General features: G+C 55.1%; 1 protein-coding gene across 9 annotated transcripts in view; it reads right to left on the minus strand.

The window, feature by feature from the left end:
• Positions 1-3,620, minus strand: part of MST1 (macrophage stimulating 1) — a 40,543-nt gene extending 36,923 nt beyond the window's left edge. For 6 of the 9 annotated variants that reach the window (XM_054035376.1, XM_054035373.1, XM_054035374.1 and 3 more), the window contains exons 1-2: positions 3,494-3,616; positions 2,314-2,461 (exon numbers count right to left, since the gene is read on the minus strand). In XM_054035376.1, coding sequence (XP_053891351.1) covers positions 2,314-2,461; positions 3,494-3,548 — 203 coding nt within the window. In that variant the 5' untranslated portion in view covers positions 3,549-3,616. Of the gene's footprint in view, positions 1-2,313; positions 2,462-3,493 lie in introns of all 9 variants that reach the window. The other 3 variants (XM_054035372.1, XM_054035369.1, XM_054035377.1) reach the window with 2 other exon arrangements.
• Positions 3,621-18,671: the final 15,051 nt, after the last annotated feature.

Consider the following 18,671-nt stretch of genomic DNA (forward strand, 5'->3'; position numbering starts at 1 on the left):
ATTTAGCTGGGAATTGGTCCTGCTTTGAGCAGGGGGTTGGACTAGATGACCTCTTGAGGTCCCTTCCAACTCTGATATTCTATGATTCTATGATATCAGGGAAACTACAGGACAGCCAGGTCTCTAACCCTCGCATTTCTCAATGGACCCTCACCCTAGTAAACCGAATCAAGTTTAAAAAGAACATGCAGTTTCACCAGCCCTGTATGGGCTAATTATAGAAGGAGAGGATCATACCTGCTCCCGCCCCCTTGTAAAACACTTTTGAGTGGCCAGCCAAAGGAGGCATTAGGTTTGCAGACGCTAAACAGAAGGGGTTTGAAATGTGGTTTACAGATGGCTCAAGTTTCTACCTTTGGGTCATCCCCAAACAGGGTATGGAGCCAGCTGGGTAAATGAGGGAGAGATGCGCCAAGGACAAGCTCGCCTCCATTCTGCGCAAGCAGCCGAGGTGTAGGCAGTTAGAGCTGTCCTAGCTTATGAATCCTGGGACACTTCTGTTACTATTTACACTGACTCTGACTGGACAGCCAGAGCAATCACTGTGTGGCTCCCCCTTTGGTTGAACAGAGAAAGGAACAGGAGTACTTGTGGTACCTTAGAGACTAACAAATTTATTAGACCATAAGCTTTCGTGGGCTACAGCCCACTTCTTCGGATGCATATAGAATGGAACAGAGAAAGGAATAGATACCTTGGGCTTAAGTACCCTTCAAGATGGGGAATACAGAGATCCAGTCCTTAGCCAAGACAGGACTGAGCAGGTTGGAGATGTCTGGTGGGCAGTGGATGCAGATGGTCAAAGTCACTGGATAGTCCCGAGCCAGGTACAGGGGGACCTGATTCTGCTTGTACATGAGCAAGGGCATAGAGGAAAACAGGATACTTTAAATAGGGTTAAAGATACAGGGTGGTGGCCAGGCATGAAAGCGGATATAAATCAGTGTTGTGATAATTGTCTGCAGTGCACCATGGTTAATGCTGATCACCAGGTTCAAAAAAATGCATTGGAGCACCAAAAAATATAGGGTTCCTGGTCCTGGATTCACATAGATTACATAGGCCCTTTACTCACCACCAGTAGAGGGAATAAATACTGCCTGGTAATAGTAGATCCCTTCTCTAAATGGGTGGAAGCCATCCCTACTAAAACCAACACTGCCTTGGTCACTGCTAAGAGGCTCTTTTACATGGTTTTCTCAAGAATGGGAATTCTCAGAGTAATTGATTCAGATTTGGAATCCCATTTTGTGGGAGATGTTATGCAAGAGCTATGTAAGGCTTTAGGTATTAAGCAATATTTCCACATAGCTGGACACCCTGAGTCCTCTGGACAAGTTGAACGAACCAATCGCGTGCTAAAGGAAGCTTTAAGAAAACAAGTAAAGAGCTCAGGGAGGGATTGGGATGAAAAGCTACCAATCATCTTAATGACTCTAAGCGGCTCCATGGGTACACTCCCTTTGAACTTATGACTGGAAGGCAAATGAGCATGCCTGAAAGTTGGTGGTTGGGAAGGTGGTAACAGATGAATGGGTACAAACCCTAATAGAGACCATAGCTGCTTTACACAAGCAAGTGGCAGCACAGCTAGGCATAGTACAACAAAACACAGACAAAAACTAGCCTCCTGGCCCCAAACAGCCAATCAGACCTGCTACAGGCAGAGTTCTTCTCCCTCACCCCAGCAACACAAAGGGGTGAGTGTGTGTGTGTGTGCGCGTGCCCAACAGCTCACGGCCCCCCAGGAGAAATGGGGATGGGACAGTGACCTATGTGCCCTCCGATGATGCACATAACAAAATTCATCCCGCACATGTATGGGAAAAATTAGAGGGAACATTGACAGTGACTCTGCCACCCTGCTCCCACCTGGGCAGTGATGGGGGGGTGAGCAGCCCCTGGACTCCCCACCACCACATGGGAAGGGGGAGAAGGGTCCTTCTGGAGCCCTTGGCCTGCGAGAGGGGGGGTGAGAAACCCTAGGAGGAGCAGATGGGAGTTGGGGGGAAGGACTGATTTAGAGGTTGGGGACAGGCAGAAGTCGGGGGACAGAATTCCCTCCCCCAGTAGATCTGGGAGAGTGGGTGATGCTGATTGTCACCCACACACGGGAGGGGGGGCAATAATCGCCAGCCTGTGCAAAACGTGGGGCAGCCTGCGTTCCTGAGCTAGCACTTTGGGATCTGACTCCTGACTGCGGCTCTCTTGAGGCAGGCAGTGTTGCCCCGCTCATGCATCACACGGGGAGCTCACACACATATAGCCACACACACTCGTGTGCACCCCTAGCTGGGCCCCTCCCCCACTCACCTGCAGTCCAGCAGCACAGTGCAGCGCCTGGCACACTCCTCGGTGTCTGCAGGCTCCTCCTGCTCTGGGCCAGGGCCTTGCTGGCTCATGGAGAGCAGCTGGGTAGCTTTGAGCCTCTGGAAGTCATTCAGAGGGGAGCGCCGCTGCCCTGGGGGACACAGCGAGAGACACACTCCCTGCAACCACATGGCTGGGGGTGCCCAGCTTTGGCCTCTCTCCCTGTCCTGAGCATGGAACCAAGAGGGGTCCAGCGAAGCAGTGGGGCCAGGGAGGCAGAGGTGCCTGGGCAGGCAGCAAAGCTATGGACAGACAGCAGGGCCATCAGTGGGGCTGGTGGGCTGGCAGAAGGGCCAGCAGTCGGGCTGGTGGGCCGGCAGTAGTGTCAGCAGAGGGGCCAACAGTGGGGCTGATGGGCAGGCAGAGGGTCTGGCGGGCCGGCAGAGTGGCCAGCAGTGGGGCTGGCAGTGTGACTGGGGCACATCTATGGCTGCAGCAAGGGGCTGTTTCAAGCTGTGTTTTGTATCAACTAAAATTCCCAGCCATAGTCTGACTGGCCTGTTAAGTGCCAGGCCAGGTCCAAGCGTGGGGTGCCAATGGGAGCTCCTCAGCACCTGGGGGCCCTGATTCCAGACCCCCGCACTCCACACCCTGCCCCAGAAACTGTCTCAGATGTCTCAGCACGTCTTTGCCCAAAGACAGGGAAAACCGAGCCAGAGCCCCAGCCAACCGAGCCAGGACAGAGCACATCTGAGACTGCAGCCAGTGACTGGGCCACTGCCCTACTGGCTCTGCCAGCATCCCTGCCCCACAGAGCCCATGGCCTGGGCCCACTCAGGGGCACCGCTGCTCGCTGCTGTCCACCTCTCTCTCGGCTGGGGCCATGACCCAGCTATGCTGGTCAGAGTCCTTTGCTCTGTGGGGCTTGAGCACTAAGGGGAGAGAGGCTGTTCCTGCCCTGCCTGATGGGGCTTTTCCCCAGGGTCTCCCCTGGACCCTACTCTCGGCTGCCTGCCCCCAGACCTCCTCAGCAGGGCAGCTGCCAGCAGCACTGAGCTGCAGGAGGGAGAGGCGAGTGTTGGGCCCTGTGTCAGCCTGAGAGGGGCCCCTCTGCCCTAGTCCCTGCTCCACTGAGAGGGCAGGCTCACAGCAGGCCCTGGCTGCCTCAGGCGGGCACTCCTACCTGTGCTGAGGGCACAGGCCAGGGCAAGCAGCAGCACTGCTCTGGCCTGCATCATCCTGCTGTGCTGTCAGCCTCAGGGACTGTCGCGGAGCCTGTACAGAAACGCTCTGGCAGAGGTTGGACTGGCCAAGCAGGGCTGTGCCCTGAGTCCCCATCCCCCATCCCCTCCACTGGGCAAATATTTGCCTCTGGGCCACAAGCCAATAATGCAGCTCTGGGGAGGGTGAACGTCACCATTCAAGGGATCCCAGGCAGGGCACAGGGGAGCAGCCTTCACCCCCAACACACACCCAGCTCATGGGGGTTTCAGCTCCCTGCCACCAAAAGTTCCTGGGCTTCAATAAACAGTCACCCCCTGCATGGCCATATCGACCCAGAGGAGGCAGATTGTGAAACTGCTCTATGCCCATCTCCGGCAGGACTCGGCCAATAATTCCCTCCTCTCTTTGCAATAACTGACATGACTCCTAGAGCTGCCCTGTCATGGTGGAGCCACACCCCATGCAGCCGACCCTGGGCCCTTTCACAGCTCCAGGAGCCGGGCACCGCGAGCGGGGTGGGGGCAGCAGGGCAGTGCTAGCAGAGCCCCTGGCCACCCTGAGTAAGCCAAGGCTGTAGCAGAGCCCAGAGGGAAGAGACGCACACGGCCCCACAGGGTGAATGTGAACATGCACCAGGCCAGGTCAGCAGCCAGCCTGCGCTGGAGCAAAGTCAGAGACAGCCCAGGAATGTAGAGACAAGAATCCACCACAAGGGGGCAGTGTTGCTGCAGCACTGCGATACCCCCACAGGGGGGCAGTGTCTCTGCCACACTGCGGTAATACCCACGGTGGGTTGTGTATCTGCACATCGGTTAGACCTTCATCCTACCAAAGGGAGGCAGTGTCTCTGCAGCACTGCAATAATACTTCCCGGGGGAAATGTCGCTGCAGCACTGTGATAATACTCCACAGGGGGGCAGTGTCTATATAGGGCTGTTTTTGTCATTAAACCCCAGCGGGTAAATGTCCGTATGGCTGTGAAGTCCCTAAACTATCTCCAAGGGGCTTTGTCCCTGCATCATTGTCATTCAGGCGCCGACTCTCCTGGGGGCCATGTATGCGTGGCCTGGGCTAACCACTGGGCTAGTGTTGCTGGGGTCAATGGGCCTAGAGTTCCATGCACCTCTCCCTGCAGCATACTTACACTGAAGAACTGATGCACACTGTCTGGAGCCTGACGTACCATAATCTCAGCCTGCTCAGGTCCACGGCAACATGCACCATTCACAACCTGTAGAACTTGCACTGAAGAGTCAGAAAAACAGCTAAAGCCTTTGAAACCCAGGGTTGTGAGTTCAATCCTTGAGGGAGAGATTTGGGGATTTAGTTGGGGATTGGTCCTGCTTTGAGCAGGGGGTTGGACTAGATGACCTCCTGAGGTCCCTTCCAACTCTGATATTCTATGATTCTATGACATGCAAAGTGCTGAGTCAGGCTTTTGCTATGACACAGTCCCTTGTTCCCGGGCCCTTTAACTGGAGAATGTTTTCTAGGAGAGCCACTGTCTGGCCAGCTCGCAGATGGTCATATCTGGGCTTTGGAGAACAGGGAGCAGTGACCTGGGATGAGATGGGGATAAAGTCTAACCCATTTTTTTATAGGAGACAAATCAAACCAAAAACATCCCCGAGGGGAAAGAAGAGAGCAGCACCGAAAGAACAGGTAGCGGCTGGCTCTGGGGTTGCCTCTCACTTGCAGCCTGAGCAGTGTAGAAACACAGGCCCAGCACACGCTCTGATCAGCCATGCCAAGGCCAGGGACAAGCCAGCATTGGGCTGTTCTAGCTTTGCAGGTAGTTGTCTCCCCAAGCCCAGCTCCGAGCAGGGCTTTAGATCAAACTCTACGTAGCTTTTACAGATGCCTGTCTTATAAAACACTGACAGTTGAGTGGAGTGAGGCACTACCTGCAATGGGGCTGCCATGTGATCAGGACAGAATAGAGAATTTGAACACAATAAATATCATATGATGAACGAATAAAGATTTGACTTCAACTTCTTTATCATCACTAGTGGTTTGACCCAATCTTTGTGCTATGTTTCATGGGATGAAAAAAAATAGGAATTCATCTCTTTCTACTCCCAGTCACAACAGCTACAGTTGAGCATTCTTTTTCCTCATTGAATAGAATTTTGTGTTCTGAAAGAAGTCACCTTCTGCATGATCATGAGCATATCATGAAGGACTGGAAGTACTGGAAATGAAAAGCCACCAAAAATGAACACACTGCATTCAAGAAGTTCATTAACAGAGTTGTGCAAAATTACAAGAAACCAAGAAAGATGTAGATATAGTGCTTCATAGTAGGCTTGTGTAGTCAACTTTACTTTGTGTGATTTAAAAACATGAGTTAAAGCTAATAAAATGGTTGTGAAACATTTTTCAGTTTTTACTATGGTGCCATACAGCCCACCTTCACTCTAACCGTCTCACCCCTCATCGGTCCTCACCCCCCACCTTGTATTTTTGAAACCCCCCCCCCCGCCCTCATTTAAATTCCTGGGGGAAACACTGCCCCTATCGATGTCAGGCAAGTGTGAATCCTGCTGAGTTCAGAAGTTCATGATTAACTGCACTGCCATTCGCGATGTGCTACTGACAGCTAGCAGAGCAGTGGAGAGCAGTGGGGGACCCATCCTTTCACACAGAGATGGCGAGGTGAACAGCAAACAAGGGCTGTTGAAAAATGCCACAAACCGAAGATGGAAGCTCATGGAATGCTGGGGTGGAAAGCATCATGGGACATTGAGCCCAGACCCATGATGCGCTGCAATCCACTCCACCTTCCTAGAAGACCTGGGGCAGAAGTGTGGGATAGCTACCCACTGTACACTGTTCTCACTGTCAGTGCTACTGCCCAAGTGTGGATGCACTCTGCCAACAGAGAAAGACGGTGTGAACATGAAACAACAATTTTCTTTCAGCGCTTTTTGATCGTTGACAAAACTTTTGCTGACAAAACTCTGCAGTGTCATGAAGGCCTTACTAGCTGCTCGTGTGATCTTAGCTTTGAAGCTCTTGCAGGCACGGTGAAAGTTCTATCACCTATAATTTTACATGACCCACTAATTATTTACACACTCATGCCATATGGCCAATTGGTTAACCATGTGGTGGCCTATGTGGGTCAGCGGCAAGGTACTGCCTTTGTCTACAAATGATCACAGGTTCTTTTCCTAGCTAAATTCTGGCAGAAGTGGGAAAAGCTCACTGAGCTGTGCATCTCAAATCTCATTGTGACCATTAGGCACTTCCTCCCAGGGCCAGCTGGGCAGCCCCAGAGGCGCAGGGAAGGGCTCCTCTTTGACATGGGAATCGGCAGCAGGTCAAATCCTGACTCACCTCTTACAGGAGTAATACAAATTCTCCTGCCTCTGTACTTGAAACATCCCCCTGTGATGTCTGGGATCTTCCATGTGCCAGTCAGTGCAGCGAGGGGGCAGGAAATAGGGAAAGGCCCAATTCCCTGTGCAGCTAGGGAGGGCCTTTGGCCAGGCAGGATGTAGGGGGGATTCCCGGGCGAGGGGGGGCTGGTGAGGGGAAGGTGCCTGGGGAGGGAGGTCTGCTAGCTCACATGAGAGGGGCTGCAGATCTCCAGTGGAGAGCTACTGGACTTCACCCCTTGAGTCTGCAGGCAGCCATGCCAGGGCCCAGTGGAACTTATTACCCAGGAGCCTAGAAATCTGTTTGCCACAGAGAAATGCAGAATGTGCATTTTTACAGCGAATCTTTAGTTTTTACATTTTGTGAAAAAATGAAAACATCCATTAACTATGAACTAAACTTCACTGACAGCACCAGTGTCACTTATTCAGTGCGCACAACCTCCCCCTCTTGGGGTTGATTTTTGAATGTGCTTTAAATTGGCATACAATAGAACCATTTATCGGAGCCTCCGTTAACCAGAGCCCCATGTTAACCAAACCACCAGCAGCCTGGGGCTGACAGTGGCTAGGGCTCAGGGGGCTGGGGCTCAGGTGGTGGGAGGCTGAGCTCCCCAGACCCCACCATTGTCAGCACCAGGTGGCTGGTGGTTCAGTTAATACGGAGAGCTGTGCAATGGAGGCTCGGATAAACGGGGCTCTGCTGTATATCAATAAAATATTGTGTTCACCTGAGACTTGTATATGTTGCGACTAGGGAAACTAAAGGTCAGTGTTTCATTTTAATCATGGAAAAAATGTGGATTTTTATGGTTGTTTATCAGAGAATTTTGTTTTTTATCACAGAAAACTAGGATTCCTGCTTATTACTAACTGTGCATCTGAGAGAGACAGCAGTTGCTGCTCACAATCTGCCAGGGGGCAGTGCAGGAGTGGGAGAGGATGGTGCTGCTGGTGGGTCTGGACAGCCAGGCATCACCCAGCTGTCACTGCCCTGGTGTGGAAAGCTGAGCCTGTGGCACAGGCTGGTGTCCCCCAGGCATGGGCAGAGGCCCACAGAACTCCAGGAGGGGAGGACAGGTAGCCAAGGGGCACCGTGGCTGGGCTGTCTGCCCTGCTCAGCGCCCTGCATGGTGGGGGTCACATTGGTGTGGGTGTTACAGTCACAGGGCTGGGAACGCCCTGGCGCCAGCCTCAGACCCTCGTGAGCACAGGGCTCCATTCAGCTGCCATCCAGGGCTGCAGCCCCGAGGGGACCAGGCACTAACACTGTTAGCACAGAGCCTGGTTCTCGTCCCCAGCTGAGGGCAGGCGCTGGGGCTGGGCAGGTGGGCCCCAGCCAGTTGTGCTGTCACCTGGGCCCAGTGAGAGCACAGTGGGGTTGACACCCCACCCTCACCCTTCCCCACGTCAGTGGGGTTTGGCAGCAGCTCTGCCTGGGAAGCTGCCTGGGGTGGGCAGGCAGGAGAGGCTGTAGGGGGGAGTGCAGAAGGTGTAATGAGTCATAAGCCCAGGGGACACTTCCCAAGGGCAGTGCGTGGCAGCAGGACACTGGAGACAATGTCAGGGTGCAGGGGTATGGCTATTGGCTGGGATCCATGTGGATGGGGTCTCAGGCAGTGCTGGGGGGTGGGCAGGTTCGGATGTATTAGGGGGGCGTGACCGTCTCTGTGGGTGGGGTCCGAGTGTTAGGGGATGTGACGGTCTCTGTGGGTGGGGTCTCAGTGGTAGGGGCATGGTTGGCTCTGTGGATGAGGTCTATGGGGATGGGGACGTGGCATATTTCGCTCATCCCGTGGGGTGTGACTGGCACTGCATGGGCACTGGGATGCAGGAGGCCACTGAGTGGCGTTCCCACCTGTGCTGTGCTGGGGCTGGGTTCCGGGAGGAGAGCGAGGCCCTGAGGTCAGCCTCCCCAGCCCCCCTGGCAGCGGTGGGTGCCCTGATGCTGCAGCAAGGGGCCATGCAGAACCTGAGCAGAGGGCAGATGCTGTGCCCAGACAGGTGGCAGCTGCAATGGGAGTGGGTCTGTGCCACTACCACATGGATCATGGGCAGCAGATCACAGGCAGAGGGTCACCCCTAGGTGACCATGGAGGCACCTGGGGAAAAGAAGGGCAAAGGGACCCTGGGGCCACTTTCCTGAGCAGGGAGAGAGCCAGAGAGCTTGGGGAGGAGCAGGCTGGGAGGAGCCACAGCGGCTGGTCTGCAGCCCTGACTGTGGGCAGGGAGGAGCTGGCAGGAGCAGGTGGGCAGTATGCAGGGCTGCTGAGGGGCATAGATTCAAGCCCTGAATCCCCCTTGGTCCCCAGTCCTGAGATCCAGCCAGGACCATGTTTAGTGCGAGCTCTGGGATGAGCAGTGAGTGACCTGCAGTGCAGAGCACCCGGGGCACAGGATGGCGCAGGTGAGTTCAGAGGGATCGCGGACCACAGGAGAGAACAGCCCCAGCAGTGCCTGCCAGCGTCACTGAGTGCTAGCAGCTGCCCACAGTTTGGGAGCAGTGGAACCTGTGCATGGTGTGGGTCAGAGATCAGCACCTCCTCATTCTCTACCCTCCTGGCTACTACCCCGCCCCCCCATCATTCAGACTCTGACTCCACCTGCCCACTGGACCCAGTATTCAGGCCACGTCCAAACCCTGCTGTTTCCTCTCCACCCTCTGCCATGCTCAGTCTCTCATTCCTTGGTGCTGCTGCCTCCTCCTGGCCAACTCTGGCTACCTCTGCCTCTGACATGGCTCATCACCTCCCCAGCAGTGTATGGAAGCGTCAACCTGCCTCCACCCCACCAACATCCCCAGCCTCCATCGCCCGCCCATCAGCTCCTCCCACACCTCGCAGAGACACGTTCTGTCTGGGTGTCTGTCCATCTGTTGGGGCTCAGCACCTGCTGCTCTTTCTCTCTGGCCCCTTTCCGTCTAGCCACATTCCTCTCTCATGCACCGATTTGTTCTGCCCTCTGGGCTGGCTGGCTAACAGGGTTAGGAGCAGCTGGATTTGCTTTGCTATGTTATTACTGCTGAGAAACATGGATCCAGCTGCGTGTGTTACAGGATAAATTCCACATGGTCCCATGCCCTACCGAGCTGCCTTTCCTGGCATTCCCAGCCCACACTGCTCCCATTCAGGCACATTGCCTCTCACTGCATAACTAAGATCCAGTGGACACATGCTGGATTCCAGTTGTCACTTCAGTGCCTGCTGGACCTGTCTCCCCGAGTTCTCAGCCCAGAGACTGGCAGCGTCCATTCACCAGTGATCCCTCTGCCTAGCATGTGCGTGCATCCCGCCAGGACGGGCATTGCAGGGTGGCACAAGGACTGCCGTGGGGCATGACAGAAAGCACCCAGCTTTGCTGCACGTGGACCAGTGGATCTGCTGCCTCAGGAGCCCAGCTCTGGGTCTGGATCATTCCATATCCGGGTCCAATCTGCCCCAGAGCAGGGCTCCGGAAGGGACCTGTGCACTGGCCAGGGACGTTCTCGCTAGAGAATCTCAGCAGCACAGGTAGAGACCATGGTCCTGTGGTTCCCCATCGCCTGGCTTTGCCATGGGACTGGTGCTGAGCTCAGTCCCTGGTGCCAAACCAGGTTGCCTCCGTGCAGTGTCTCTGCGTGGCTTGTGTTCACACTCCTGCTTCCTGGAGACTGCCACTCTCTGTGGCGGAGCCACTGTTGCCCCCACCCTGCTCTCATAGGCCTTGGGGGAAGATAGGACTGGTGGGAGCAGGGATCCCCTGAGGGCAGGGATCCCCTGAGGGCAGGGTGCTGTAAGCCCCAAGGAGGCTGAGAGCAGGGAGAAGCACATCTGACTGGAAAGCCAGAAGCTCTGGCTATGGGCCCCACACCAGTGTTTTAGTCAGCGCAGCTCAGGTCCTGCCAAGGCCGTTAGCACCACTTCAACTGGCCAGACAGTGGAATGGGCCAGCTCAGAAATATAACCACCCTGGGTGACGGGCAGGAGTTGGCAAGTCAGAGACTGCTGCATGCTTCCCAGATGCACCCGTGTCTCCGCCCATGAGACGTTCCTCAGCCCCATAGCAGCAAAAGGCCCCAAAGGTCCCAGCAGACGTCTGCCCTGGGAGGGTTGGGGAGCCAGGGTACCAGGCTTTGGGGCGCTGAACAGCACCCAGCCTTAGGAGGCTCTGTGTTCAGTACACCCAGCCCACTGCCTGTTCACCGCTCTGGCAGGACAGCCAGGGTGGGGGCAGCTGCTTCCTCGCCCCACAGGAGCCCCCCACTCAACCTTCCAGCCCGGCACAGTACCAAGTCCAGAGCAGGGCAGAGTGATGCCTTGTCTGCAGCTGCTTCCTGGGAAGGGCTGGGGCAGCAGCCACCAAGCAGTGGCCTCAAGTCCCCGGGGACGGGGGACAAGGGTAAGAGACTTTCCCCATGTCAGGTGTGCTGGGAGGGGTGAAGGGCAGAGCTCTACACAGGGGGGTTCTGTGCTGTGGGACAGGGGAGGCAGATCATCTCCATGGCCTGCTGGGAGCTATGGCAGTACTGCTTCCCACCCTGCCAGACCAAGGGGTAGCATGCAGGGGGGTCACCCCACAAGGGACAGTGTGGGGCAGGATCTCCCCACGACAGGCAGCATGCAGGGGGAGTCTCACCCACATAGAGACTGAGTGGGTGGGGGTGTCTCCTCTCCCTCATGTCCACCCAGTACATGGCCCCTGAGCAGCCAGGGACAGGCCCCAGAATGCCTCCAACTCTGGATCCCCCGCTCCCTTGAGGCGAGGACAAGTAGTGCTGATAAACTCGGGTCACAGATAGCATGTCCAGGCAGAGCCGGGACCGGCCAGCGGGGTGACTCACACCCCAGACCCAGTCCCCTCCAGCTGCGCCTGGCCTTATTTGGTACACACACAGAACCCCTCACACATGCGCACACAATGCCCCCCCCCCCACGCGCGCACACACACACAGAGCGCCCCTCACACGTGTGTGCACATACACACAGCACTGCCCCACAGACACGCACCCAGCACCCCTCTCTCTCTCTCTCTCACACACACACACACACACAGTGCCCCTCATACACACACACACACACACACACACACATACACACAGAAAGCGCCCCTCGCGCTGGCTCCAGAGAGTTTGTCCAAGTCTTTCTTGAACTTTCCCTTCCTTCGCTTTAGCCCAGAGCTCCCCTTCCCCTCACTGGGCACAGATGGACACTGTGCGTCTGCCGTCCTGAGCCCTGGTTGGGTCCGGGCTGCCTCTCCCGCACCCTGGGGTGGGTGGTTGCTCATTGCTGGAGCCCCGCTCTGCATGTGCTCTCCTCCTCCCCTTGGAGCTGGGCCAGCGATTGCCTCACCTCACTCCAGCTGCTTAATGCCAACACGGAGCAGGCTGGCGCCGGCTCGATCCGCTCACCATGATGCTGGCGTCAGTCAGCAGCGACTCCACTGAGAGCAGTAGCATTACCTCAGGGGAAACTAGTTTGAGATCAGACTCAGGCCTGCCCCACTGCCTGCACCCCCCGGAGAGCCCAGGGTGTGCCTCAGCCCACCTGCCCCCAGCCTCATGCCAAGATTGGTTAGTTGCTGGCCAATGCCTGAGCAGCCCCAACCCTCGCTCCTTCACCAGACCCAGATCGCTGAAATGTGCAGAGCTGGGCTGGCCCTCGCTCCCCAGCTTGCCTTCCCTCTTGTGCCCCTCAGACCGGCCACTGGGGGGCGCTGGCCTGCCAGGAAGGCTGCGGAAGGCAGAGAGCACAAGGAATTCAGCTGACCCAGTGAGCAGTGCCTGGTGGTCAAAATGCAGTTCCTAGCATGCAGAGCAGGTCTTAGCACAGGCAGGCCTTGGCGTGGACAGACTTTGGTGCGGGTGGGGCATTGGCGTGGGTTGGGCCTTGGCACAAGCAGGACTATGGTGTGGGCTGGTCTTAGCGTGGGCGGGGCTTTGGCACCGGCAGGGCTTTGGTACGGGCAGGGCTGTGGCACGGGCAGGGCCTTGGCATAAGCAGGCCTTGGCACGGGCCTGGCCTCAGGATGGGCATGGCCTTGGCACGGGCAGGGCTGTGGTACAGCCAGGGCTGTGGTGCTCGCCAGGCATCGGCAGGGCAAGGCTGTGGTGCGGGCAGGCCTTGGCCTGCTCAGATGGAAAAGTCTGGCCCCAAACACTAGAGCTCATTAAGGCTCCAACGTGGATCACTTTACGCTGTCCATCAGCCGTGCTCCCTGTGCTGTGGTGGGGACATTGTCTCCTTTGCTTAGCCGTCCTGCACCCTGGCTGTAATCTTATTATACAGAGCTGCCATGTCCCGCTCCAGAGCTGGCTGCATTTTGGGGGAGCTGATGACTTCTCTGTGGATAGTGTAAATCACCTGGGAAGGATGGGCAGCCTGCTAGGAACAGAGAGAATAATGGGTGTACCTAACCCTTCTCCCATGGAGGCTGGTCCCACGTGATCCATGAGGAGAAGGATCAGCTGGGCAGAGCACCTGGGTGTTTGCTGAGAGGATGATGCAGGGGTCTGTTCTCTAGATTTTGTCATATTAAAGAGTTAAAGATGTTCATAAGTATTAATTAAAAATATAGCGGTTCTGATGGCACAAGATTAGACCATGATGAATGTGTCCTCTCAGATCAGCTGATTATATAAACAAACCACTACTAGTGGCAGGTGCTGGATCAAGTGTGTGTTGAAAGGTAGAGAATTGTTACATTTTAGTGTCTTTATAGTTTTACGTCTAGTTGACTAAGGAATTATTTATGTGTGAGAATTCCTCATTATTATCTTCATATGGTAGCTAAAAGAGGTGACTGGTTGGTTGGTTGAGCCCTAGCTCGGTAGTTTGGCCATCATCATAGGCTTTCGTAGTCTATAGGCCCAGATTCAAGGTGAAAATTTGTGAGGACAATCTTGTACAGTGAGTTTTGTGAGGACACACGTTTGAAATTTTTGGACATTATCCCTCTGTCTGTATCCATGTCTGTGTTTATTCTCTCTCTCTCTCTCTCTCTCTCTCTCTCTCTCTCTCTCTCTCTCTCTCTCTCTCTCTCTCTCTCTCTCTCTATATATATATATATATATATATATATGTCATCCCTTTGTCTTCAGCTCAGCTTGTTATATTATACCTTGCATGCTTGAGTTTTGATTTGGTGATAAGGATAATAACCTGTCTGATTGTGTCATTTTGTGTTCTTAATTAGTATTCTATTGGGGGGGGGATAGCTCAGTGGTTTGAGCATTGGCCTGCTAAACCCAGGGTTGTGAGTTCAATCTTTAAGGGGACCATTTAGGGAACTGGGGTAAAAATCTATTAGGGGGTTGGACTAGATGACCTCATGAGGTCCCTTCCAACCCTGATATTCTATGATTCCTTCATTTTAAGTCTTTTCAGCATTTGTGTACCATTCAGCATTTGTGTACACATTTACAGTAGAAGATTTCAAGTGTAGATAAGCTACTTATTTACAGCAGAATATTTCAAGTGTGGATAGGCTATATATTGACCAGATAGATCACTATTAAGAGGAGATTTGAAAGTGGTGCAAGCAAGAGACGGCGAAAACAACTGAGTGAATGACTTAGAGAATGGAGTGGAGAGTGTGCTTATAACATTTGCAGATGACACCTGGCTAGGTGGGGTTGCAAGGAAATGAGCTAGGGGCCTATGATACCCGTTTCCCATGACCCACACCTTCAGGCAAGAAGATTTTTTGTGTGCTTGGAAGCTGAGTAAGAGCCAAGGCCCCACATGGGCCCTTGTTACAGGTGGTTCTCTGTGTGCATGTCTAGGCTGGTGGGTGACGGTGGCCTCTGAGATGGGCAAACACTAGGCTGTTTAATATCCCCGCCTCCTGCCTTTTTAAAAACACAAATCAGTGTCTAAGAACTCGCTCAGACAAGCTGCATGGCCCCGAGCCCGAGCCAGCCCTGTCTGGAAGCCATGGAATGGAAGAGACACAGCTGCCTGACTTGACACGATCCTGGCCCAAAGGATTGGCTAGAGAATGCTATGGAATTGAAGAGGTGGGCTGGGCATTGGGGGCCTCCAGGACAGAGGTCTCAGGACAGTTCTGGTACATGGGAGATCCTCGAGACCCTGAAGCTCCCATCCCTAAAACACATTCCCTTGTGTCAGGAATGTTGTGAGGCTCTCCTAAGCTATGGCTGGCTGCCACATTGGCCTGGGCCCTCCCCGTGCTGCTGGCATTGGACATAGCGTTGCCAGGTGTCTGGTTTTCGACCAAAACACCTAGTCGAAAAAGGACCCTGGCGACTCCGGTGGGCACCACTGGCCGGGGCGTTAAAAGTCCAGTTGGCGCAGGGGTGGCAGGCTCCCTACCTGGCAGCCGGCATGTTCAGCTCCTAGATGCAGGGACGGTCACGGGGGCTCCACGTGCTGCCTCTGCCCCAAGTGCCAGTTGCGCAGCTCTCATTGGCCGGGAATGCGGCCAATGGGAGCTGCAGGGATGATGCCTGCAGGCAGAGGTAGCGCACGGAGCCACCTGTCTGTGCCTCCGCCTAGGAGCCGAACATGCCAGCTGCTTCCGGAAGCTGCCTGAGATCAGTGCCGCCCGGAGCCCACACCCCTCTCCCCCTCTCACACCCAAACTTCCTTCTGGAGCCTGTACCCCAAACCCTCTCCTGCACCCCAACCCCCGTCTCAGTCCTGAGCGCACTCCAAACTCCTCATCCCTGGCCCCATCCTAGAGCCTGCACCTCCAGCTGGAGCCCATATCCCTTCCTACACACCAACCTCCTGCCTCATCCTGGGGCCCCCTCTCACACGCTGAACCCCTCAGCCCTACCCCCAGCCTGGAATCCCCTCCTGCACCCCAAACCCCTCATACCTGACCCCACCCCAGAGCCCGCACCCCCAGCTGGAGCCCACACCCCCTCCCTCACTCTAACTCCCTGACCCAGCCCGGAGCCCCCTCCCACACTCTGAACCCCTCATTTCTGGCCCCACCCCGAGCCCACTTCCCCAGCTGGAGCCCTCACCCTCTCCCACACCCCAACCCCCTGCCCCAGCCCGGTGAAAATGAGCAAGTGAGTGAGGGTGGGGGAGCGCGAGTGGGGATGGAGTGAGCGGGAGCAGGGCCTTGGAGAAGGGGTGGGGCAGAGAGCAGGACAAGGGAGTTTGGTTTTGTGCGATTAGAAAGTTGGCAACCCTAGTTGGACACATGACGTATGAACTAACATGTCCTTGTACTGGACCTTTCATCCGAGGGCAGACAGCAGGGACTCTGAGTGCCGCAGGACACCCAGTGCTAGGTGACTCTCTGAGGAAGGCTGCCTCCCTCGAGGGACCCACTGTGCCCTTCTGAAGGTAGGGCCTGTGTGTCCGGAGCCAGGTGGCTGTGGGGTAGGCATGGCAGAGAGTTGGAGAGGGCAGGATAATGCTGAGCAGGGGGGTGAGGGGCATTATCAGCAATGTAAGAAGAATGTGCCCCAGAAACCACCCCCAGCTTGACTGTAAAAGGCAAACTGGCACCAGTCCATGCCCCCTCTGCCTGCTGTTGGCAGAGCAAAGGGCTTGATGGCAGCACTGGCCTTGGCTCTGCTCAGATCCCGGCTAGTAGATCACATGGAACAATGCAAGATGTGGGCACTGTGGGCTGGGGATGCCTCCATAATGACACCACTCACTCTGGCTAACCCTGCTGTTGGCTTCCATAATGATCCTCTCCTAGCAGTGGGCTCCTCCAGCTCCCACAGTAACCCCTGGGAAGCCAGCACTGTCACCTGTACCTTCCCAAGAGTCTGTGTGATGAGGTGACAAGTTTGGCTGCTAAAGGTCACAGTGATGATGTAAGGTTCTTAGATGCATGCAAGACCTTTGACTTGGGACAGAACGACACTTTGAGTAAAAAACTAGAATGATATAAAGTTAACAGGACACGTGATGAATGGATTAAATGCTGGCTGGCAGATAGGGCTCAAAATGGAACCATGAATGGGGAATTGTCATCGAGTGGATGTGTTTCCAGTTGATCCCAAAGGGCTCTGTTCTTGGCCCTACGCTATTTAACGTGTGTATCAATGACCCAGAGAAAAATGTCACTGCTAAAGTTGGCAGCTGTCACACAAATTGGGGCACGGTGAATAACGAAAGGATAGGTCACTGGCACGGAGCGATCTCGATCGCTTGGTAAGCTGAGTGCATGCAAACAGGCTGCGTTTGAATACAGCGAAATGGAAATATGATGGCTGGGGACAAAGAACGCAGAGCACACGCACTGATTCGGGGGCCCTATCCTGGAAGCAAGGACTCAGACATTTGAGTTTCTGGCTCACTGGCCAGGGCTCCCTGGAAGTGGGAAGCAGCATGGGGCCTGCGAGCTCTCCCAGGGCTGAGCAGGGAGACCCAGCTGGGACAGAGGACACAATGCCCGGGGGATCAGAGCTGGGGATGGCCCTGATACCAACTACAGCAAATGCATAGGGCTGCACCTGGGAGCAAGCCTCCAGGCAGGGAGATGTGGCCACCTTGCCACAGGGAGCAGGGGCAGCAGCAAGCCCTCTCAGAGGTCCAGGGAGGCCCGGGCCACTTCCAGCTTTTGAGGCCCCAGCCATAATAAAAATAAAAAATGATGACACATGAAAACAAAATGACTGCTCAGGGACCAGGTACTGGGTGGACATGAGGGAGAGAGACCCCCTTTACTCAGTCTCCATGTGGGTGAGACCCCCCTGCATGCTGCCCCTCGTGGGGAGATAATAATAATAATAAAAATAAATGGAGATATACCTATGTCATAGAGCTGGAAAGGTTATTGAGTCCAGCCCTCTGCCTTCACTAGCAGGACCAAGTACTGATTTTGCCCCAGCTCCCTAAGTGGCCCCCTCAAGGATTGAGCTCATAACCCTAGGTTTAAGCAGGCCAATGCTCAAACCACTGAGCTATCCCTCCCCACCTGGCACTGTCCCTTGTGGGGTGACCCCCCACATGGTGTCCCTTGGTCTGGCAGGTCCGGGAGCAGTACTGACACAGCTCCCAGCAGGCCGTGGAGATGCTTCCACCCCCCATGGGACCCCTGCTAGCCTCACTTTGCATGACCTGCCCCCCCCAGCCCTGCCCCACAGCACAGAACCCCCCTGTGCTGAGCTCTGCCCTTCACCCCTCCCAGCACACCTCCCCGATGGTGCCTGACCTAGCCCCTCACAGCCTTTCTCCACCTTCAGTTCCTTAGAATCATGGAAGCTAACATTCATGATTAAGGCTAAGATTTTGTCATGGTTATTTGTAGTAAAAGTCACAGACAGGTCACAGGCAATGAACAAAAATTCACAGAAGCCGTGATCTGTCCATGACTTTTGCTGCTGCAGCTCCATGATTTCCCCCGCCACCTAGTGGCTGAGAGCTGTGGGGTTCCCCCTCTGCCCGTAGCAGCTGGAAGCTGCAGGGTGACCATACTGCCCAAATAGAAAATGGGACACCCCCAGATGCTCGCCTGAAGTGTCCTCATAGACTTTAAGGTCAGAAGGGACCATTATGATCATCTAGTCTGACCTCCCGCATGACGCAGGCCACAAAAGCTGACCCACCCCCTTTCCCTTGACTCAGCTGTTGAAGTCCCCAAATCCTGTGATTTAAAGACTTCAAGTCGCAGAGAATCCTCCAGCTAGCGACCCCCACCCCATGCTGCGGAGGAAGGCGAAAAACCTCCAGGGCCTCTGCCAATCTACCCTGGAGGAAAATTCCTTCCCGACCCCAAATATGGCGATCAGTAGAACCCCGAGCATGCAGGCAAGATTCTCCAGCCAGACCCTCATTGACGATTGAT

Source organism: Malaclemys terrapin, chromosome 7 (genome assembly GCF_027887155.1).
Source record: "Malaclemys terrapin pileata isolate rMalTer1 chromosome 7, rMalTer1.hap1, whole genome shotgun sequence".
In the NCBI taxonomy this organism is placed as follows: Eukaryota; Metazoa; Chordata; order Testudines; family Emydidae; genus Malaclemys; species Malaclemys terrapin.